General features: G+C 36.1%; 1 protein-coding gene across 2 annotated transcripts in view; it reads right to left on the bottom strand.

Annotated features, from left to right (window-relative positions):
• Positions 1-226: 226 nt before the first annotated feature.
• The window catches only part of tacr3a (tachykinin receptor 3a), a 31,223-nt gene continuing 5,936 nt past the window's right edge, over positions 227-25,513 (bottom strand). Inside the window, exons 3-5 of one of the 2 annotated variants that reach the window (XM_043244275.1) lie at positions 25,316-25,466; positions 12,809-13,005; positions 227-9,576 (exon numbers count right to left, since the gene is read on the bottom strand). In XM_043244275.1, coding sequence (XP_043100210.1) covers positions 9,291-9,576; positions 12,809-13,005; positions 25,316-25,466 — 634 coding nt within the window. In that variant the 3' untranslated portion in view covers positions 227-9,290. The other variant, XM_043244285.1, reaches the window with a different exon arrangement.

Raw genomic sequence — 25,513 nt, 5'->3', positions numbered from 1 at the left:
CCATCTAGTCCTCCGAGGGCCTCTAGATGAGTGTAGATCAGTGGTTCAGAAACTACACCTCCCCATCTGCTACAACTCAAATCATGAACATACTGAGTCCAGAGGGGATTTTTGTTTACATTTCTCAGCTATAGACAAACATGTCTCAACAGCAGAAGCAATTATTTCTTTTCAAAATAGTGTTTCGACAGGCTGCCAATCGATGAGGTCTGGAATCTCGCATTTGTCATTTTAAAAGACTTCGAACACATTTATTTTCATCTATCACAGTTTGGCAATTACAATACTTGTACTAGAGTCAGAATATCCAACAAAAACATTGGCAGTACAGAGCTTTTCGACACATTCAACTTAAAAAAAAAGTTAAGGATCACAGAAGACATGACACAAATTAATAAACACTCTTATCTTGTGCAATCAGACAACACCATTATCAAAAAAGCTAGTCACTTGTAAAAACTTACCTAATGTAATACATAGCGCTGTTTTCATGCTTCCTTAAAGAAATAGTTCACCCAGAAATGAAAATTTGCTGAAAATGTTTTACCCTTTAGGTCATCTAAGTGTAGATGAGTTTGTCTTTTTAAAAAAGGTTCGGAGAAATGTATCATTTGCTCACCAATGGATCCTCATCAGTGAATGGGTGCCATCAGAATGAGCGTCCAAATAGCTGGTAAAGCCTTGTGAAGCTAAATGTGTCATATTTGTAATAAAAAGACATTTTTAACTTCTAATCATTCAGCTCTAGTCATAATATCACTTTCTCCAGTAAAAAAAGTAATCTTGTTGGAATCAGGAAAGAAGTATTATTACGGATATGTTTTTAGTTTGTTTCTTACAAATATGCAGTTTTTCATTTAACACAAAATGTTAATTGATGGACAGGATTATTTGTGAATTATTATTATATCAGCTGTTTGGATTCTCATTCTGACGGCACCCATTCGCTGCAGTGAATCAATTGGTGAGCAGGTGATGTAATTTTTTCAAATCTGACCCAAAGAACTAATCTTTGATGGCCTGTGGATAAAAATATTATTAGCAAAATTTCATTTTTGGTCAACTGTTCCTTTAACGTGCATGCTTGTAAACCAGTGTAGTCATTTAGCAAATGGCACGTTTGCTTGTTTGCACAAGACTTTAATAAGAAAACCATAGCTTAAAAAAGGCAAATTTGTTACAAGCTATTAATAATGCATACAAACAGTTGAGCTTATAGTTATATGACTGATGATTATACAATCGTTTTTTAGTTATACCTAAATGAAAAAATCTTAAAGCTTATCTAATTACATATAATAACTCTGTTTTAGATAATACATGTAAGAACCAGCACAAACATCCACAAGTACAGAGCGTTATACTTACATAACTACAGTATAAACAATAATTCAAATGTCCTTGTGTTAAATTGTAATAGGAATGGCTAACAAAAATCCACTGAGCATCAGACTTCAAACACAATTAAACATTTGGAAGAGAAAAAAAGCAAAGTGCGTCTCTTTAAACTGTACACACTGGAATCAACAAAATGCATGACAAACTACGACACAGTACTGTACAGTTGCTGAACGCACTCCATTTAGGTTATATAATGCTTTTTAACTTAAATGAAATTCAGAAACACAGTGATAAGGCAATAAGGACATGCTCTGATGCTCTGACATGTATACATTCACAAGTGCTCTCTCAAACTGAAGGGAGTTGATAATGGTATGACCATTCATTCATTGTTAGTTTAAAATACTAGACATGCTCAACACTGTCAAAAGATGTCCATGACGTATTCTACATTCATGGTTAATACTTTCAAATGGTCTCAGCACATTCACTAGGCAGGTGCATTGATCTATTCACAAAAACCATTGGTTGTAAGCTTGTCCAAAATAGCAGTGCAGCTATGCAAAAATGAAAGGTTATTGATATGCAAGATGATCACTGAAACGTAAACGTAAGGCGAGGTGAAAAGGTCCGAAGGAGTCAAGGAATGTCACTTAAAGGACACAGAGCAATGCAAGTGATTTAAAGAGCTGATATGATACAAGAAACCAGGCCACAAAATGCCAGAAGTGCTCTGTTCAAACAACATCAAAGGACAAAGGTGGTGTCAGTGAAACTGTCGCTGTGAGAGTCATTACCTTATGGTTGTCTATAGGTCATTTAGTCCATAGTTAAATGTTAAAAGCTTCATTAATCATTACATTGATGACTCTTTAAATATTTATATACAGTGAAATGTACACTTCCATTACATTTTTTATGTTTATGAAGACTGCATTTATTTTATTAGAAATACGGTAAAAACAATAACATTTTAAAACTGGATGCAATTTATTTTTATGATGGAAAAGCAAGTTTAGTCTTCAGTGTCACAAGACCCTTCGTAAATCATTGATTTTCTGCTCAAGGAACATTTCTTATCATCTTTTTCTTTAGGATATATATGCCATTTATACATATATAGTATGGCATTATATTTAAATATTTAGCAAAATTATCACTTTTTTTATCGAATTAACTAATAATATCAATTATTATGTTTAAAAAAAAAATCTAACTGACCATACACTTTTAAACAGTATTGTAAATGAATATTAAGGCTTTTAAAGAAACCTTTTTTTAATTTTTATAAATTTGTAATATTACCTGTTTTCAAGGATATTTGCAGGAATTCACACATGTCTTCCTGTAAATAATAAAAAATAATACTACATATTATTAGTTTTCTACCTTAAAGCTATGTTTTACTAGGACAAAGACACAATAAAGTGTCAAAAATCCACAATACAATCACAAACATACAATTATTAAAAGAATCACTATACTATCGTACATATATGCTTTATGCATGTATTTATAAACACGTGTTGGGTGCACATGTGCATAAACAGTGAGCACAAACCGTTTTTATCTGAGTGGCCACAGCTGGCTTTCCTCACCTGGAAAAAATCCATTAAACTTGCAATTGGTGGTGCAGTGAGGGTGAGCATACCAAGGCCTCCAGACATGTTTTCCAGGGAACAACTTAAGAGTCAAGTTTGTGGCAAGCACACCTTAGGCTTAACCAGTCAATGACTATAGCTAAGCCAGCTATAGATTTTGTTCTGTGTTTATTAGTGATGGATTCCCTCATAATTGCTTCTAAATGGGTACACTGGAGGAGGAAAGGAGGAAAATAATATACGCTGGACAAATGTCCACTGGGAGTCTGATCTATTCAAATATATAATAATAAACAGCAGCCCATATTTCTGCAAATGTTCTTTTTTTAAAGCTCACTGTTGGAATGACAGTGTGAGTAAATGACAAAATATGAATTCTCAGGGGGAAACTATTAACCTGTTATGATATATGAGCAATAACACTGAGCTTCAAATAAAGACACCAAGCAAGAGCAGACTTGGAGCATATCATGAGAGTCAAGTACAAACTCTGGAAAACAACCTAAGGACAAGATAAGAGAGAATTTAAATGGAGCACTTGCATCACCTCGAGTCTGAACAAGGTAAGGTCCATCCAGGTATCAAAATTCTTCCTTTCATCTTCAACCTGATTCTTTTTGGTTTGATTGTAGAAAGAAAAAGGTGTGACAATAGCAATAGCAATAATAATAATAATAAATAATTGTTGTTACAATATTATAACAGTTCATATATTATAACATTTATGTTTACTAAATACAATTTTAACTTCTTATGCAATCCTCACTTCTATCATCCATTCTCCAGTCTTTTATTACAATATATTCTAATGTATTGTAGCACTTGAAACATCTATGTGGAAATCAGTTTTTGTTGGTTTGTTTGTTTCTGAAAGATATTTGTCATATTTTTAGAAAAGGCCAGACACCAACATCTTTTTGCTCTAGAAACTCATCAGTCTGTTTTTACGTAAGATTAAGGCTGTTCCATGACTACTGTCTTTGAAGAAGAAAGAAAACTAGATCTAACCAGGACAGATTGTGGACAACCCAATGATCAACAACAAGATGACAAATACATCACAGTCTCTAGTTTGAGAAACAGACCCCTCACTGCTGCTCAGCTGGAAGCTTCATTGAACAGTACAAACCAAACACCAGCTTTCCTGGCAGAGTTTCAGAGAAATCTGAAAAACTAAGAAGTAAAGGCTAAAATGGAAAAACGAACTGAAAAACTTGAAGGTAAATGATAAGAAAAACAATATGAGGTATTGATCTGTTGTGGAAACCGTGCGATCATAAGTTTGATAAGAAGTTATATGTTATAATCGTCACAATAACATTCAGTTATAGTTTGTGCCAGTCGCTGAGTTGGCAGATAAGCAAGTAGCTCCACTTTCATTGCTCCCAGAATATAGTTGCCAGCTGCAAAAAGGTGACTGACTTCCATTTAAAGTAATGATGCAATGCCAGTGAAACAGACCAGATAAATCACACCAGCTTCAGTCTCAGTGATTTACCTGATTCAGGTAAACCAAATATAGCACCTATTTTTCTTTGCAGAAATACGTCACAAGAAAAACACAAACTCTGTCTACATTAGAAGCTGTGTTTTTTTCTCTATGTTTTGGCTTTCCATCTATACCGAGGTGCCATTTTTGTCCTAAGAATTTTTTTTTTTGGAAGATGCACTCTCAAAAGGATAAATCTGAAAACACAGAGGGTACGATGAGATAAGATATCTAAGTTTATACCGGTATTTTTCCGTCATGTGGGCATTCCCTTTTACAGTGTTGTTAAAGATAGGCTACTTTATACAGTATTCATATTCCATTTCTGCAACGATGATAGAAAATGTAGCTGTTCTGTGGCAAATCATGAGGGCAGTTGTCATTTTAAATCAACCCATCAGGCACTGGATGTCTATTTAACTTCAGATTAATGTTGGACATGACGTCGGACAGACGATGAATTTTTTGAAAATAAAAATTGAGTTGACGTCAGTATTTGACGTTGACTTAACAATGGATTTTGGTTACACAACCTAAAATTTACATTAGATGTTCAATCTTGATCACCCAACGTCGCAACCCAAATTTAACCAAATATCAAGATTTTATGACGTTGTGTGCCTGTTTGATTGCAACACATTTTGGTAATAAACCGATTGTGTCAGAAGAATACAGTGAGGACGTATGTGTGGTCCCTCTGTATCTGTTACAGAATATGTTGATTTTGTTTTGTCTGTTCTCCTGGTTTTCCTTATTTGGTCATGTTCCTCTTCTTGTTCAGTTTAATTCAGTTAATTAGTTGATCAGTTCTTGTTATTAATGTTACTAAATGTTATACATGTGTTGATGACTGAATACTGAAATTAAAAGAATCTTTAGTTTACTCCGTCATTGTGACAAGTTACTATAAAAACGTCTCGTTACAGAAGAACCAACAGAGACCACATGGCTGAGGACAGGCTGTCCGGACAGAGTGAGCGGACGTTGGAGACATAGGTGGAGAAATTCCTCAATATTTCCAATGAGGTAAGCTGGCACGACACGTTAGGTAGAGGAAATCAATGAACTCCTCAAATTTCCTTGTCAAGTACCCTATGGAACGAGCCGTGCCTCTTTCACTTCCACATACCTTGCCAACAGCTCTGACCACTCATCTCCTCCCAGTGTTGTTTTGGCCTCAGCCTAGAAACACCAGCTCCTATGGCAAGCTTGCCGCTGATCGAGACACAACCAAACCCACCGGCATGCCATATGGAAAGCCAAAAGTGCAATAATAGACATGCACTACCAGTGATGGTGCCTCAAGAGCACCCTCCAGTGACCGCGCCTCCAGCATGCCCTCCATGCCCTGATCTTGTCCAAGGAGGAATAATAGACTAATAGTCTCTTCACCCCTGAGACTCCACTGGTTCCTTTCAGCTCTCCCTTGTCTTCCGAACCTCCACTGGTCCCATCTAGCTCACCTGAGCCTTCAGTGGACTCATCCAGCTCTTCCTCATCTCCTGAACCTCCGCTGATCCTATCCAGTTCTCCTTTGTCTCCTGAGCCTCTGCTTGTCCTGTTCATCTCTCCCTCATCTCTTGTGCCTCTGCTGGTCTCAGCCAGCTCCATGCTCATCCTTTGCACCCTCCTGTACCCACTCCTCCTGACTGTTCTCCTGTGCCTGCTCAGTCAGTGCCTAGGCCTCCAGAGTGCCCCCTAGAGCCCTTAATCGCACAGAACTGGAACTTCCCCAAAAAATGTTTTTTGGGGGGGCTATATAGTCATGGCCGGGTGGGCTATGGGCAGGAATTGTGGTCCTTAAGCTTCCTGCTCTGCCATGGCCTCTTGGAACTCTGTGCTCCCAAGCGGTGCTCCTTGGTTTCATTTTGTCTTCCTGGTTTTTCTTATTTGTTCACGTTCCTCTTGTTTAGTTTAATTCATCCTAACCTGTGTGTATTCACCTGTTTCAGTTCTCCCTAATTGTGTTTGTATATTTAAGTCTTGTTTGCCCCATTCAGTTGGTCCGTTGTTAATATACTTGTGTTCATGATTGAATATTGAAATTTAAAAGAATCTTTGGTTTACTCTGTCACCATGACAAGTATTATCAAAACACATTTCAGAGTGGAAAAGAAAAACCTGAAACACAAAACGGAGAGCGTTTTGAAATGAAAACACTTTTTCAATTAGTGCAGATGTAGCCACAGTCATCTTACACCCTGCATCTAATACTTAAGCATATTTTGTACTAGTCAGTTGAACTGATTAATCAGCTGATATTAAACATTATCTGATTAATTTTACATTGTAATAGTTTTGATTTAGAGTTGACTAATTTTAAGCATTTAAATTATGTGCCATTAATATACAACAAGTGCAGCTTTATTCAAATAATTTGAACATCCAAACAAAGACTGGACTTGACATGGAACAGACTTGGCTTAAACAAACTTGACATGAACAGGCTACACTCACCAACAGCAGGTGAAATTAATAGGGTTCAAAAGTGCATGGCTATGGGTATTAAATCACTTGGGGAAATTTTGGCGATGGCCATGACGCGGCGAGGCTCAGGCGTGGTGGCCATCTTGCAGAGGGATCAGGCAGGGCGGCCATCTTGTGAGCAGGTTTGGCAGGCATGACTTGAGCAGACTTTGAAGTAGCGGACATGACATTAGCAGACTCTGGCTTGGCAGACATGACATGAGTAAACTTTGACTTAACTGGCATTTTGCGAGAAGGTCCTGGAGCAGCAGAAATGACATGAGCAGGCTTTGGCGTAGCAGGCATGACATGAATAACTCCAGACATGGCAAGAGCAGGCTTTGGAATGTCATGTTCTTCCTACAAGATGCCCACGGTGAAAGTGTACCCACTCAATCGTAATGCAAAGTCAATATACTGTTGTAGTGACCAATGTGGAGTGTGACAAAGCAGTAATTCAGAAATTTTGTTTGTGAGATTACAATAGACTGCAATATAGTCCTCAATAGCCCTGTCGCATTGACTAATGCCGAAGAGGCTTAAAACTGCTGGGTACATTTTCGTGGCCATGTATTTTGTAACGAGTCTGCTAAAGACAAGCTAAGTGCAGCTTTATTCAAATAATCCAAACAGACAAAGATTAGACTTGACTTGACTTGACTTGACTTGACTTGACTTGACTTGACTTGACTTGAACAGAGTTGACTAGACATAGAACAGACTTGGCTTAAAAAAACTTGACATGAACAGACTACACTCAGCAGGCAGGTAACAACATTAATACACAAAATGACAATGGAACCATGCCTACTTATGCAAAACAATGAGGGTCATATGACATGAAGAAACCAATGAAAGCATGACACAGTGACTAGTGCAGCCAATCAGAACATGACACAAAGAACAAGGGAACAAATAGCAAAAGAGACATGAGTGCAAGGTAAGCATGTGACTAACAGGAACCGTGACAAAACATGAAAATGAAACAGACCCAGACAAAACCCAAACCCCACGCTGCAGAAATGAATATGTCCAGTATTCATCAAGGATGCATTATAGCGATGATGACAGTAAGACTTTTCTAATGTTACAGCAAACTTATGCTTCAAATAAATGCTATTCTATTTAAGTATCCATCAAAGAATCCTGAAAAAAAGTATGACTGTTTCTACAAACTATTAAGCAACACAACCATTCTTTCCATTCTAATAATGATAGTTTCTTGAGCAGCAAATCAGAATATTAAAATAATTCTGAAGGATCATGTGACACTGAAGACTAGAGTAACAATGCTTAAAATTCAGCTTTGCCATCACAGGAACAAATACTTGCCAAGATATACTTCAGTTATATTAAGCTGTATTTCATGTGCTGTATTTTGGCCAAATCAAATGCACAACAATGTATGCACTGTATGTTATATTTCAAAAAGTCTTGTTAAAAACATTTTGTACATTATTTTAACAAGACCTTGCTCTGTGCATGTTTAATTCCGCATATAATGCCTAGTTATTGTAGAAACAAATACAAATTTGATCAGCACACCAATGAAGCAATGTAACAACAAAGAAAACTGCCTGTTCTTTCATCACATTGAAAATGAAAGGTCATGAAAAGTAATACGCATTGCATTTTGGGATACAGCATCCCACGCAGTGCTCTATGCCAAATGAGCAAGTCATTCCATGCAAACAGAAAATCTGCACATACATACTGCAGTAGTAATAATATGCTAGTAAGCTATTCCAAACATCGCCTCTGTCTACAACAAGGTCAAATTTCAAAATTGATCTTTGCTATGCTAATAAGGTGATGCACAATTGGTTTACCATCTCCTCAATTACATCAAATGTTTTAGATTAAACGGGAGAGAATATGAAGCTAACAATTTTCCCTACACGATTCAGCCAAGCAGCTCGTGTGCCGGAAACACACCTGCTCATTTACCAGCTCCGGATCGGTCTCAACCTTTTCAAACATTAGATATTTTAACAAGAATTGAGCGTTCAGGTCCTGGGAGAAATCAAAACTTGGGCATTCAGATAGCATGCTAACCTTGCTAAACACATGATGAAAGAGGACAGGACCTGATTGGCATCAAAGAGCAGCCACTATCTACAATTTCTGCTATGGACAAAGTGCTCCTCAGATGTTGGACAATATTGGTCTTTGTGGTGGTGAGTGCTGGGGGTGGCTTAAATTTTATTTGACAGACATGCTCCACAAAACAGAATGCTGTTTGTGTGTTATAAACTCAATTTTCAATTAATGATATGACACAAATAAGCAGTCTACGTTTCAGTTCTCAACACCCCCATTTCAGTTTACATAATGAGGTTTTGTTAAATGGCTGTGCTTGATACTTCAACATAATTCTTACATCAAAGTCCATCTCAGCAGAATTCCTCCTTTGGGTCACTCGGCATATACGTTACTTCTTTGCTTTTGGAGTTGGAGCAGCCGTTATGCTGGTGGTTGTGAAGGCTCTTCCGGCCTGGTTGTCCGGTTGGCTCCGAGGGGTCACACGCTGCTACGACGGTGGTCTCTATTCGTGAGAGTGTGTACATGCTGCTCTGGCGTGCTACTTTATGCCGCATGGCCCGCAGCTCAAGCTCGTCATAGTCTGACACCCGCACAAAAGGGCACCAGCGGAAAACACGTTTAAAGCCGGCCCGAAATCTAAACACAGACAAGAAAATAAACAAAACCAGATGATAAACTGGATAAATATAGGGGCAAAAGCGCTATATTAATTGTACACCGCAGTAAAAAAAAGTTATGTATTTCAAATACATTTATTTCATAGTAAGTATAGTTGAAATCTATTAAAATATTTATTGACATATCACTCGAGACTAAAAAATTATAATTAAGCTTTTTTGGAGTACTACTTGTGCACAATGTGCACTGCTTAATATTAAGTCTAACATGTGTTTTAACGACACTATACTGACAAGGATTTATAACCTCTGAATGTCAGCTTTAAAATGCAGAATCAGCTTTAAAATCCACTTTAGCACAATCAAATATACTTAAGTATATCTTTAGCTGGGCACTACTTATACACAATTAAAATGCATTAGGTACATTAGACTTTGAGAATACCAGTTTAGAATAGTATAAGTATTACATAGTACACAGTGTAAATGTATTTGTGCTATACTTCGTATGAAATAAATAGATTGTATTATATTTATTTTTCTCTAAGGCCTTTATGATCTTTTATCTTTTGATTTTATATATGTTGCAACTACAAAAGTTTATTTTACAATTACCTCTTTATTTTGTGTTTTACTCTTAAGGTGCAAACTGGTTTTCATAAGAATGAGAATGGAAAGAAAAGGTCTTTGCAAATGGCTAAAAAAGCCATTAAACAAAATCTATTTGTCAAGTCCAAGTGACTGAACATTACAAAGAGAAAACCAATATCACAGGTTAGATGTCAGAGTCTGCTGCCAACATAACAAGTTTATGTTATGTACTTTTAATAATCAAAAATTACCAGGTACATTAAACAGATGCAGTTTTTTCCCGTTTGATAATGATTTTCTGGTTATTAAATAGCGTATGGTTGCAAATTGTCATGCGATGGTACTGGTGTCATTTTGAACTAAGCCAAATGGGAGCTGAAGAAATTATATGTGGATTATATATCATCCAGTCTTGCATTTTAGCCATGTATTCCATCTGTGGTGCATTTACATAAAGTCAATGCTATGGCTGTCCCAGGCTGATCAAGTTAATGGTGGATAGCAACGGTTGCCAGGCTACAACTGGCAGAGTGCTGAAAAAAAAATTGCAGAGCTGTATAAAGGTCATTAGCTACATTTTATGGGAAGCCATATAACAGACTCCTATACAGCTCTCACAGTAAGGTACAGTAAGCTTTTAAGCAAACCTGAGACAGCCATTTCATGCCAATGACTTTGTATAGCCTTAAAATAATATATATACCAAAAAAACATTCATTGGCATTTCCCTGTATATGTCCAAGTGGATTAATATCTTTAATATTAAACAAATCCTAAATATTCATAAAAAGTCTATCACAAATAAGCCTATACAACCAATACTTTGTTACCAATGCAATACTTGTGAAGTGTTTTTCCTTTACAATGCTTTTTTAGTTATCAGGGGTACTGGCTATAAATGACTGGAGTTAAAAGCTGGATATAAAAGTGCATTTTTTAATCACACTAATAACAGCATTTTCTTCCATTTTAAGAGGTCTTTAAACATGACTTCTTTAGTTTTAACAAACTAAACAATGCCGAAAATTATCTTCTGTGATGATCAACGACACACCAAGGACGATGTCGATAGAGCTTAACTTGTATTGAACCAAGAACATTCCTTTAATTAAAACCTTGGACAAAATCATTGACTCTAAAGCACTTTCTAATAGTCCCTGTGCTGTTGTCATAACACCGACTTCTGCGCGTCTTATTTTCTGTCAGCTATACACAGGAATGAAGATTTGTTATGCTGCATTGATACAGTTCACCCAAAAGTATTTTTTAATCATTAATTTACCCTCACCTTTATAAATGTCTTCCTTTCTTTCTTTTGGAAAAAAACAACAGAGGTGAAACCATACTTAAATTAAAGTACAGAGACTTTAAATTGAAAATTATTTAACTACAAGTTACAAATCTCCAATTTCAAAACAACTTGAGTCAAAGCATTGGAGTATCTGATTTTAACGGTACATAATTATTTTACTTATACTAAATATAGACTCAAAGATATGCTAGTCAAAGAGACATGTCAGTGAAAACTCTAATGTTGTGTTGAAGCTGGGGAAAAGAGGCAAGAATCTATGTGCAGATATTTCGTCAAAAAACTAGAACAAACAATAAGCCAAAAAACACAGGAAACAAAGAATAGAATGACAACCATTACATTCAACAACTCACAATAACTAAATAATCAATAGGGCTATATATATATAGGAGGCTAACAAGCTAAAAAAGATAAAACACAAGCTGTCTACAAACATCATGAGAAACATGGCATTGGAAGTGACATGAAAATCCAAGAAAAGGCAGAGAAAATGCAACAAAAACAAGAAAGAGCTGTTTTTTTTAGGAGCGCAATCACACTTGTTTTCTAAAACCAAAATAACACTGTTCAGCATGCAAAAACAAAACAAAAAACAATATCTATATGTATAAAACATGTATAAAACACATGTGATTCTCAGCTGCTGGCTAAGGAACTTTTAAGAAACGCCACATTCCATGGGACAAAATATCAGCATATATGAAATCAAAATTCCATTGGTCTTTTGACATATAAGAGGCCATTGTGCTATAAAAACATTCTGTACATTTCAGAGGTCAAAGCTTTCTCTTTAAACAGCTTATACTGGATGTGCCAAAATGACAGCTTGTGTAATGTGCCACTTGACATAATAGTGTGGCTAAACACTATCTCTGCTGAAGAAGATCAACGCCTTCTTCACACAACGCTGCCTGTTTAGCCCCGCCGTAAAAAACAACAACAAATCTTTACCCCAGAGACCTCAGAGAAGAGTGCAGGATAAAATTTACTAAATTAATTTGATAGGAAATAATTTATGGATCATGTGGATGCAATCTTGGGTCTACATTTTAGACCCAACATTTTTCTGCGTTGCCAATGTTGAGATTATTGCTAAAAAAGGAAATTCACACATCATCATCTTAAGCCTGTTTACTGTCCTTCATTGGGACCGATTGCTAATAACACTTTCGTTTCAATCATTGATTTATGAGTAATACTTCACAAAAAGAGGAACATCTCAAGTGTCTCCATTATTGCACGATAAGGCCTATTCATGCAGTAAACAGAGGGAACGTCACTCATGTTGCTATGACAAAATGCATTTTGAGTAATAAATCTCTGTGCCATGCTTTAAGATGAGTCTTACCTGCTGTTCAGGCAGAAGTAAATAATGGGGTTGTACATGGTGGAGCTCATGGCAAGCCACATGACTGACAAATAGATCTGCTGAATGAACTTCCATCTAACCAGCTGCTTGTTCAACCCCGTAACGAGGAAATATACATGGTATGGCAGCCAGCAGATGGCAAAGGTCACCACAACGATGATCATCATTTTCACCACCTGAAAAAACAAAAATGAAGACCAAAGAGAAATATTAAATTGATAATTTAAAGCATGTTTGACTGAAATATATGGATGTCACGATGGATATATAAAACATAGATTATATAGATGCATATGCAAGAGCGGCTAGTCATTTTGACATTGTGACTGACCTAATTTCATGCATACAGAAACAAAGAGAACAGTGGAGAAGCAATTATATCACAAACAGTTATACGGCTATGTTTTTATTCATTATGTTAATTCATTAAGACATTGCTTGTCATTCAAATCACACAGCATTCAGCACACCCAAAAGCACCAAACACTGTCAGGACACCAAAATCTTGGTCATGTCACCAACAAGCTTAGACACTCTGGGCAAGCAATGCATCTGCAGCAAGATAGAAAACCCCAGGCAACACATTTTCCAGCAGAGCAAGGACACCACATGAGGTCTTCGTGGCATAAGTGCTCTGCAGTGTGAATTTTTTTTTTTTAAAAGTCCTAAAATTTGTATGTTGACTAAGTTGCCTTTGCCGCAATTCATGTAAAATCATTGCAGTGTCTCGTGACGCTCTCTTATGCTTTTACCGTTCTGCTGTGGTTTGTCAAACTGTTTTGTGTGTAGAGCCGCTTCCCCATCCTGTCAGTTTCATTTGGTCCTCAAAATATCTGCTCTCTCTTCAAGCAAGTGTCCTTCTGGCCCTGCAGGGGCTTCTGCCATAACAAATCCATTTCCCATCCTTCAAGAGGTGAATTGTTTCTGTAGCCACATCATAAAGTCTGATTGAAGGAGCCGCCTGCTTCACTCCACTAATGAATTTAATTACATTGTTCATGCTGTCCCACTGAGACAGCGAGTGGAGCTTTGCATGGTCCTCTTACAATCTGAAGATCACTACAGTGCTCCACCTCAGGAATCAATAAACTAATGAGCGAATGAATATAATACTACTATTCCTGCATTGTGCCCTTGAAATATTAATATTAAAAAGGTCATGTAACGAGGGATCGGGTATTTCATAAGGGGTTTATCATTAAACATTTATGTAATTTCTGCAAGAATACATTTTGGCAAGACTGAAAAACCTTGAACTACAGTGAGTAATGAAGTCAGCACAATGTAGAATTTTATTCCATTCTCAATATTTGGCTTGGTCTTTTAGTCAGTTATTACACTGCAAGACAAATGGACACAGGTGTATACTCAGAACTTGTGTCTTGAGTTGTGTACTGCTTTTAATGCAAGTTTAAGTGCACTTAGTATGTATAAATGTGCTTATGTATAAATTAACTTTATGGGTTTAATTATTAGTTATGACAATATATTCATAATGTTATTGCAGAAATTAAGCAGAATCATAAATACTGTGATGTTAATGCACTTTCCCCGAAGGCTGTGTCATTATCTTGCAACCCACGCGAATGATATATTTTATATATTTTTAAAGCAGCTCTGATTGAGTAGTGAAAGCAAAGACAGAATTGGTAGAATTTGTTAATTTGACTCAAAATTAAATATTAATTGGAATATCTATTCAGAGTAACACTGTACATAAAAATCAAGATATATATTTGCTGTAGAATCAAAAGGCTTGTATATATATATATATATATATATATATTTTTTTTTTTTAAATATGTTTTTGTTTCTATATCAGCCAACTCTAATAATATGATGCCAGTCTTTCATACATAAATATCCGTGAAACATGAATCAAAGGAAAGATCAGAGGACTACACAAGAGTATTTCACGGACTCTATTAAAGTTATGCCATTAATATGTTCATAGAAATTATGCGTATGACACATGAAATGCATATATAATTGTAGAATTGAGATTTTTCAAAGAACTCCTATTATGATGTTACATCAGTATTCCACCAGTCTGTTTTTCATAGAGATGCCGTGTGAATATTCTTTACATTTCAAAGACAAACAGACAGCCTGATCTCTGTTTCGCAGGAGGTGGAAGTGAGAAGGTTTCCTGGGGTAAAAGGAGAGCTTATATGTTTGCCACTCACGCTCACCTACAAGCCAACGTTTCTCTCCCGGTATGTCTCAAGACAGAGGCTTCTGCATACTGAGAGCTGAAAGAAGCGCACTGCGTTTGTCACCACAACAGAGTATCTCGTTTGTTTTCTCTTATCTCGCCCTGCCTCTTCACTTCAGAGATAGAGAAAAGACAAGGGCACTCGCACTGAAATAGAAGTCCTTTTGGTGATTGGCGCTTGAATAGGAACTGGGCCACTGTGGCAAATAGAGACTGGAGATCATTCTCAAGATTGTAGAATGAAGAATTGGCAACCAACTGACATAAAGTACTGATCAATACACTGATATAGATCATAGGAGAGACAGTCCAGACAACAAAGAAGTGGTGCTCAAGAAAAAAGAAGACAGTTTCAAAATAGTCTCAATGCCTGAAACTGTGGACCACCAAACACATCAAATCTTGGAAAATACCCCCAAACACGACCTGGGCTTGAAAAATATAAATAAATAAAAAGTTTCCAGCTGAAATTAACACTAGAGGCAGTAAAACACCAACTTTTATTCCTTGTCACACAAATTACAATGGAAAACTAGTGATTAATGTAGACTTATTGCCTTGGTGTTAAGGGTGGGCCACAGTCATTGTAATGATATTTATTACAATATAGGTATTTAAAAAAGGTACTTATGATATCAATATTTTTGATACAATAGAAATTTCATAATTCTTGTCTCCAATGTCAAATTTCCCTCTAGGTCTCATAAAAATATGTACCTTTTACGTGCCATACTGCATGTTTTGCTGCAGTTTCAAAGAGAAGAGAGTTCTAAAACACAGGTTCAAAATGGAAGGCTGGCACGTATTACGTTGATATGGTATGTATTGTGTCGGTTCAGAATTGAAATATCCATGGACTGTTGCTAAAAGTTATTTCTCTACACTAAATCAAATCATACTGTACAAATCATACAGCAATTTGAGAATAATTTTCCCGGTTACATATTAAGTCATGTGTTTTCTGTATCAGATGCCTGATTCATAAATTAGTAAATTGTTTGCGATTTAGTTTGATTCATTAGGACAATTCAACCATGCACTAAAAAATCTATAGTATTTCGCACACTGAAATAGTAATGGGACAGCTTGTAAGGGTGCTAAGAGGAGGACATTTATCTATAATCCACAGAAGAAAATCAAACTTGCAAAAGAATTCTATTGATTGTAAATGGTAAAATGCACAGTGAACTACTCTATACCGCAGGTAAGGACAATTTACATCCATTTATATCTAAAACAACATTTAAAGGAATATCAAAATATGAGCATACTTGATTGGGGGCCAGTACCCCAAGACTAGAAACATCCCTCCTGAAACCAGATTATTTAATACAGTTTAAGGTAATAGGTGGCATGTTTAAGCAACCAACTGATTTTATGTATATATATATATATATATATATATATATATATATATATATATATATATATATATATATATATATATATATATAGGGGTTGGACAATGAAACTGAAACGCTGGACAATTTAATGTTAGGTTTCATGGCAAAATTTGACCAGCCTGGTGGCCAAACTTCACGATTGCACATTCCACCAGTAAGAGCAGAGTGTGAAGTTTTAATTAGCACAGTTTTAAAATACTGCAATGCACACAACATTATGGGTGACACATCAGAGTTCAAAAGAGGACAAATTGTTGGTGCACGTCTTGCTGGCGCATCTGTGACCCAGATGGCAAGTCTTTGTGATGTATCAACAGCCTTGGTATCCAGGGTAATGTCAGCATACCACTACGAAGGACGAACCACATCCAACAGGAGTAACTGTGGATGCAAGAGGAAGCTGAAAGGGATGTCCGGTTGCTATCCCCGGATTGTATCCAAAAAACATAAAACCACAGCTGCCCAACTCTCTGCAGAATTAAATGTTTCCACAAAAACTGTCCGTCGGGAGCTCCACAGGGTCAATGTACATGGCTGCTATAGCCAAACCTCACTTGTGCCAAGGCCAAAAATTGGTTTCAATGGTGCCAGCAGCGAAACTCTTGGGCTGTGGATAATGTGAAACATGTATTGTTCTCTGATGAGTCCCTATTAAACATTGTATAATTATTGAAAACTTGGTGTACTTGGTGTAGTTCCTCAATACTTGAGCAAGCTCTTTACATTATTATAGTATATCACATTATAGTCGTCCAAGTCCACTGCATTCTCAAAACTCTGGACATTTGATAATATGTAGAATATCAAAATCAACTGCGGGTAGCAGATCCTTTTCCTTTTTAGCACCCAAACTTTTGAACAATCTCCCTAACACTGTTTGGGAGGCAGACACACTTAAATCTAGATTAAAGACCCATCTCTTTAACCTGGCTTACACATAACACACTAATATGCTTCTATTATTTAAATCCGTTAGGCTGCATTAATTAATTGTTTGGGTGCATTAATTAGATCAGTCAGAATTGGGAATACTCCACATCACAAAGAATTAACTTGTTACATCATAAAAAGAATGACATCCACGCTAATATTAGTCTGCTTCTTTTTTATCGTGTTTCTCACTTCATATCCAGATCAGACCTCCATCAGAGACCAGAACACCTAGGTGAGCCCTGTGGTCAGATCACGGGAACCAGACACACACACACAATAAGTCCTTTACATAATCTGACATAGCTGTGTTAAATTTGAACTGGAAATGAAGTGCTGGTCATCCATCCTGAGAAGAACTGGCTCACAAATGATTCTGGTTTCTTCCAAGGCTTTTTTCTGCATTCTATCACAGATGGGGTTCATTTAGTTCTTTGCCACTGTTGCCTCTGGCTTGCTTATTTGGGGACACTTACTTTGTAGCGATTATCGTCAATTTTATTACACAGACAGAGTGTCTTTCTGGATCATCGTCTAACAATGGGTGAGCAAGAATATATATCTTGTATGTAAATGTACTGCAGATTATATATAACGTTATAATGTAATATAATATTTCGTAATTTCAAATATAGGTGGAAAAAAAGTAATTTTTACTACTGTCTGTTTAAAATAAATGAAAAGAAACCAAGCATAGCATTGTAGTTTTTTTTTTCCCAGTTGTACCGGATCGAACAAAGACCACTTATACCAAGGTGTGTACCAAACTCTGACATCTGTGTATAGAGCCACCCCTAGTATGTATGTGTGTGTGTGTGTATACATATATACACTTTCTCACCACCAAATTTTCTACCTCTATAAACCAGACCTTACAATTTTATTTTACACAATTTTTGAAAGTTTTTACAGTGATGTTTCTTCATTTCTTTAAAACAAAAAGTACAAAAAATATATAAAAATGTATATTTTTTTCTGTCTGTTTTTCAGTATTTTCAGTGTGCATAGGTAAATATAATATTTCAGAAAACTTGTTTGCAAAAGCTGTTTGCAATTCGTAATGTAATTAAGTAACTGGTGATTCTATTAGCTATGCCTGTTATATCTTTTCCCCCCATATGTGGTGTCTTGCTTGAAAATGCTAATTATAATTATCTCTTAATTCTAGATATATTCTCTAAAAACAGTCTTACTTTTTTGAGTAACACAATCTTGAGGCAATTATAGGGTTTTAAGTGTGAATAAATAAGGAAAAGTAGCTGTAGCTGTGAAAAAACAAACACTATACCACATCACTGGCCTATATTAAAAATTTATACATGATGCACATAACCCATATTTTAGAAACAACCAATAATATACATCAACACTCACTGAGTAATTTAACAAGCCAACATTTTTGACAGTGGGGTGTTCATTCACTTCAGACTGTCAGTAAAGCAAATAAACTCACTCAAGACTTCAGCAGACACACTCACTCTCTTCCTAATCAGTATTGATTCAGCCAACGATTGCTTGACAGAGGAATCATGGTATTCTTAAACAGAAGCATGTGAACTGAATCTTGTGCATTTACAATGCAATTATCGGTAGCATCACTTCCTCTGGTATACATATATCAGAAGTTAGAAAGAAATCTATTGATAACTACTGATCAAAGTTAGATCACTGTCGTCAGAATATATCAATGCCGGAGAAGGTCCATTAGAATAAGAATTTGATAAACATTCATATCTTAAACAATGCACATTTCTCAACCTGTCTTTTCTGTATATATAATACCAGGATAATGCCATTCTGTTTAACACCACAGATTGTGTTGCTGTGCAACCTGTATTATAAGAAATAATTCAGCCAAGAATAAAAATAGTTGTCATTTATTTACGCCCATGTCCTTCCAGCCCCATATTATTTTCTTGCTTTTGTGAAGCACAAAGAGATTTTGCATTTTGCATTTTTCAGGTCTGTATCATTGTACTGTATGGGACACAGCTGTATGTTGCTCTACAAATTATTATATTAACTGCAACTGAAAACTTTATAAAAGAAAAATGTAAGTAAAATGTAATTATAAGAACACATGAATGTAGCTTGTAGTGATTTTCAGTCTTATTCTCTGTTAGTTTACTGAGTATACAAACCAAATTAAAATATAATAAACACTAACATAGTTGCATCCTAAGCCCGTTTTTGGAGTCAAAGAAGAGTACCTTCGCACATTGACTTGCAAAACAGATCCGGCTGGAATAAGATGTCAGAAAGGCTGTGACACTGGCCATTACAGTGCATTGATATATTCATTTCAGAAAACAGTGCTTGGTTCATTTGGAATAGTTATTTAGAGAAAATGAAGCCTACCCGAAAAGAGCTCCAGAGGAGAAAATGGATTACAATCTGTCAGGGGCTGATTGGGCAGAATATTTGTGAATATTTGTCTCACTTTGCACTAGTGGTGTGCTGTTTGTTGCAACTGGCCTGTAGATTATGAAATATCTTATATTCAAAATGAAGGTACCAACAGTGATAAACTGCAGTTTTAATTAGTTTACTTACTAATGTTCACGTATATACTTTTCCCATATGTACTAGCACAGGTGAGGTTTATTGACAGCAACAGCATAAACGCTCCTCTGATTAGTAAACTGTCTAATAAGATTGGATATTTAAATGATTCAACGTCAAATTAAATTCAATAATTTGTTCCCGGAAAAAGGCTAAAAGGAAGAAGAAATCTGATTTGCCTCCACACACATATATATAACCAGCTATTATTAAAGGTAGCCTTTCCAACCAATTATCTTACAGGATCAGGTAAAGAGGGAATAAACAGATAAATATTTACTGAAATATATATTGGAGACTGTTTAAAAGTATATATATTATTCAAATCATCAAATTTCAATTTTGGTTGGTGTTTTTCTTTATGTGCAAATGGTTCCAATAATATTCTAGGAGCAGCTTTTGTTCTGATTTTGAGTGGAAGAGCCACAAAGCTAATATGGATGGAAATGGATTGTGATAGTATTGTGGCTCAGGCACTTAGCTCTCTGTTTTGGATGAGATAAGCACAACTTCACAAGTGTGTTTTTACGATTGCAGTTTAACACACTACGGCAGCAGTCATTGTCTTCCAGCAGAGCTCGATTGATGCTTTGCGCTCCAAAATTTTGATTATAATTATCCACAGCACGCTCTAGAAATGTTAAATAGGATTTCAACAGAATGCTTTCACATACACTTTTAACAAATTCAATTGATCCACAGTGTCAAACGGTAAATACAAATGAGCACAAACAAATACAAACACACGCTCCAAAAAGTTACACTTGCTCTTCAAATATAATTTTCTGCAGAGTTTCTAAAAACCTTCATGTAGCCAAATTACTTCCTGTGTATGCTATGTAAAAAAAAAAAAATTGGAATATATACAGCGGTGGCCAAAATTATTAGAACACCAGTATTATCACCAGCTAAAAATGGTCTTAAGTCGGTTCTATCTTTTGCAGTAGTGTGTCAAGAGGAAATATAAGTTTACATTTATTACTCTTTTTTTTGATAGCATCCTAATTTTACAGCACATTTTTACAAAATAACTTTTAACAAAATGTATGTATCCATAAGTGGAACGTGGCCAATTTGTAAGCTAAAGGTGATATATAAAAACAGGGATATAAAAAAAGTATTTCTCATGGTAGAAAATCAATATCTGAATGTTTCATTCTGATCTTTTTAGTGAATCTTTTTTAATGAACAGATTTTTTTTAAAAACATGACCCGCCCCCTGAAACGCAAACAAACACCTTCCAAAGAACCAGAGAGAAACGTGTCCTGAGAACTAAGTGAGGGCAGCCATTGTGACATGATCAGAGTCTGGCTCATCAACAGAGCCTCCTAATCCATAATCATCAGAGCACAACTAGGATCACTTTCCTCGGGCTTGGATTAGAGGTAATACGTGATTTTTGCAATCCAAAGTAAGCACTGTTTTGGTAATCCTGAAAGCAGACGACCCGCTAGTGAGGCTTTCGACACATGATGCCTAAATCCTACAGGCGAAGTCAAGCGCAGCTGCCTAAAGCTTTCAGTTAATATGATAACATATGATAACGTTAAGTTTTAATGACAAAGTTTGTTTCGTTTGTTTAAGAAAGGTGATGTTAAGGTTAAAGGGATAGTTCACCCAAAATGAAAATTGTGTCATTGATTACTCACACTCATATCATTCCAAAACAATAAGAGCTTCATCTTCTGGGCACAAATTTTCTGACCGTGCATAGAAAACAACACAACTGACATGTTTAAGGCCCATAAGAGTAGTAAGGATATTGTTAAAATAGTCCATGTAACGTATGTGGTTCAACTGTAATGTTATAAAGTTACAAGAATACTTTTTGCGCACAAAGAAAACAAAAAGTAACAACTTTATTCAACAATTTCTCCTCCTCTGTGTCAGTCTTCAGCACGGATGCGTGAAAGCTTTACGCATAGCTTTATAACAGTATGTTAAACCCCCGGATGTCACATTATAGGTTTAAAGCAACATGAGGAAAAATTTTTGGGTTAACTATCCCTTTAAAAATCTTAGAATTCATTTGACAAAACAAAATATATGAAAGTATATTTGTTTAGTTTCTGTAGTTATTTCTAAAACCAATGTCTTATGAAAGTCTCAATTTCCTGTATTAATTAATATTGATTAACTTAATTGAAAAACACACTTGTTCAACAGTATTTTTGCAAACATTTCATAACGGAGACAAGAAACGTACAGCATAGAACATAAGAAAGATTATCTGAAGTGTATGATTGGAATAATTATCGGGATGGTTTTCCACAGTTAGTTTAAAGAACACCACAAGATTACTTTAATCTGAAAGTACATAAAGCTGATATTCTTTTAACATCTCCTCTCATTGTTGTGCACCATTCATTGTGTTAAAAAAAATGGATTGCTTTTTCTGTTTTGTCAATGGCTCCACAAAGCCCTTGAATAAATATACATTATAGTATTGGTCACCCACGAGCTTTTCCAATCTTCTCAAAGAGCTACATTTGAACTGACAATGAAAATGAAAATGTCCCCAGGCTTAATCGAGGGTCTTAAAAGATGCTCATGCTTCTGTGTTCCATAATCACTGTTACACATCACATAAAGTGGGGGCATACCGAACGTGCAAGAGCACATATTTGGCATGCCAGCTACTAATGGAAGGAAGATTTATGATGAGGGACAGCCGTAGGGATCGGCCAAGATGCAGCGCTGATCGAAAACGAAAGCCGTCACAATCACAGCAGCCGTTAATGAAACGTATAACTGGCAGACTGAGCTCTGAATGCTATTGATTGCAATATAGAATATATAAAATGCCTATTGAACCAGTGAATGGCTGTGTTCCAGGAACGAGTGAGTCTTCTCGAAGCCCTAACAATGTCTTGCAGATTCATCTCGAAAGCATGTTCTCTGTTGAGCTGCAATATCGTGCACACTTTAGTAAACTTCATAGCTCATCAATCCGGTATGTCACATCATTTCCACTTAATGGACCATCTGGTTCTAATTAACTGATTTCTCCACTGGCTACACTTAGAGGTGCCTGCAGGGTTCTCGTCCACGAGACACAGAAGAATACATCAAGGTGGCACTAACGTATTTATACAAGAATTCAAACCTCAAGACAAGAAGGGATCACACTCCAAATCTGATTCTGCTGCAAATGAGAGAAAACAAATAGAGCTACGCTCGCTAAAACAACAGCAAATTTACAGAAACCAAAGTCGCTCAGAGCCGCTTTGCACATCAGTCTAAATTCATTTGTCACTGGTCTACTAGAAAGGAAACCACAAAGCAATCTATTTGTTTTTTACTGATTTCAGTGCATACTGTGAAAGAACAGGAAATTGGAAGAAGGCCAGAGTTTTTGCTTCGCCCCTGATTGGGAGTTTTTTTATTACTTTTTCTTGATTGGTTTAACATTAGCTAAGTCAGAGAGTGCTATAGATCAACCATACTGATTGTTTAGTGCTTTTTGGTGCAAATGCCCCCAAGCTGACCACTACCGTGTCAAGGTCATCAAGGAAAATCTATTGCACTCAGTGCTAAGAACATGTCAATCAATGCCTCATCACCTATGACAGGGAATTTCATCTAATTTCTTCAAGTGCATAATTTTCCATTTGAATGTCAAATGTTAAATATACTTATTTTCCCTTGAAGATTATTTCCCCTGACAAAAGTTTTCCTTTCCTGGTCTTGAACTTTATCAATTTCATTACCAATCACAACAGACAAAATAGATGCAACATTTCAACACTTAAAGTACTTAAATAATTTAAAAGCATACATAGCTGTCCATTCTTCTTTGAAGGTTCTTTTTTTTCCATTTTTATGTCGCTATAGTGCCATGCATTAAGAGTGATATTGCCATATATGCTATTTGTAAAAGGATGATGATGAATATTAATAAGATATATATAATATAACATGGAAAAATAAAATTGCCATAGTAAAATTTGTATATTTTCATGTTAAAGGGTTATTTCACCCCAAAATGAAAAGCATTAGTCACTTACCTATTATAAATTAAAGTAAATTACTTTGTCAAAATCCAGATAAGTATAATAGACATCATCTGAATAGTCCATCCGCCATCAGTGTTATGAAATGACGAGAACACTCTTCAAAATGGTGCTATATGGTGCCAGGATTTTTTAAAAAACTCTTTATTTTTGTTTTCTTTCCATACAAAACGTATTCTCATAACATTACAGTTGAACAGTTTATATTTAAACTTCATAAGACAATATATTTCATATATGGAAATGTTATATTATATTTGTGCATCAGCTGCTGTTACTCATCTCTTGTAAGGCTGAAGATTTATATTATCATGCTAGAGCTGTCAGTATGTTAATCTACTTACTTTAGTGTGATAATCATGAATCATTAAACACATTTAATTAGGACCCCTGACCTGTACTCCACGTGCTTCCCAAATGATATCTAACTAAAGCAGGTGGCACAGATTGAGTACAGCTGTTAACACAAAAAAACACCCTGCATTTAAAAACATATTGTAAATAATGTGATCATTAATTATTCGTTATGCGTGTAATTGCTGTAATTAGTTTACTTTTAATTAAAAGCCCTAATTAAAAATACACTGATTAAACATGCTTTAAAAGCGTTTAAAAATGAAACACTCCAGTTTGGATTTGGGTTGAGGCCTGCTAACTGACAACCGTTTTTGAACTCGCTGCTGAGTTTTGCAATTTCATCAAAATCGATGAGAGTTCTGCATAAAAATGACTGACAGGCCAGATTCGGCCCACAGGCTACCAGTTTCTCCTATAATCTCTATAGATGAAGCAAATATTAACGTTTAATCAGTCTGACAAACATCTAGTCCATTTTCCCTTCACCATGGCTAGCAGTGTTTGTGTACAAAAAATTCAAAACCAACTAAAAGTCGCAGCTCTGGCTTGGTTTATCACTGCCTGCATCTCTTAATCTATCCTTCTCTTTCATTGACTTCCTCCTACACGTGATCTTAATGACCTGTCAGACTATCCAGCCTTTTCCATTTTCTTTAGAGGACTTCCTTCTCTAATATCTTATTGATCCTGCATGTAATGACCCATTAAATGTGAGTGTGTGATGTGTTTACTCTGATGTTTGTGTGTGTTCCTGTCATTCCATCAGTCGAACAACAACATCACTGTACATCTGTTCTCGACAGCCAGAAATTGGGAGATGAGCACTTAAATTTCACTGTCCAAACATTGGACCTCTTGGTCTCACAGATTAGTGATATTCTAATATTGCTCTATTCTCTTTTACATTTCTGAATATGTACTTCTGCTGCAGCTCAAAGGACCTGGTGAGATAACATCTTGTTTTTTAGTCAATCTAAGAGACCTTCAAGAACGTGAACTGCTTACCTTTCTTTTGGCTCTCAGTTGGCCCTGATAGTTGTCTGATGTGTCTCCAGGAATCTCTCCCCCCCAAAGCGTCAACCCGACAATAGTGTAGGTAATTCCCATGACCACCAGGGGCAGAACGTAGACCAGCAGTGCCACTATGATATGATACCTGTAACCAGAGAGAGAGAAATATAGCACCTGTGCTGCCAATGAAGA

The sequence above is a fragment of the Puntigrus tetrazona genome, chromosome 1 (genome assembly GCF_018831695.1).
Source record: "Puntigrus tetrazona isolate hp1 chromosome 1, ASM1883169v1, whole genome shotgun sequence".
Taxonomy (NCBI): domain Eukaryota; kingdom Metazoa; phylum Chordata; class Actinopteri; order Cypriniformes; family Cyprinidae; genus Puntigrus; species Puntigrus tetrazona.
This window is presented reverse-complemented; position numbering and strand designations above follow the sequence as displayed.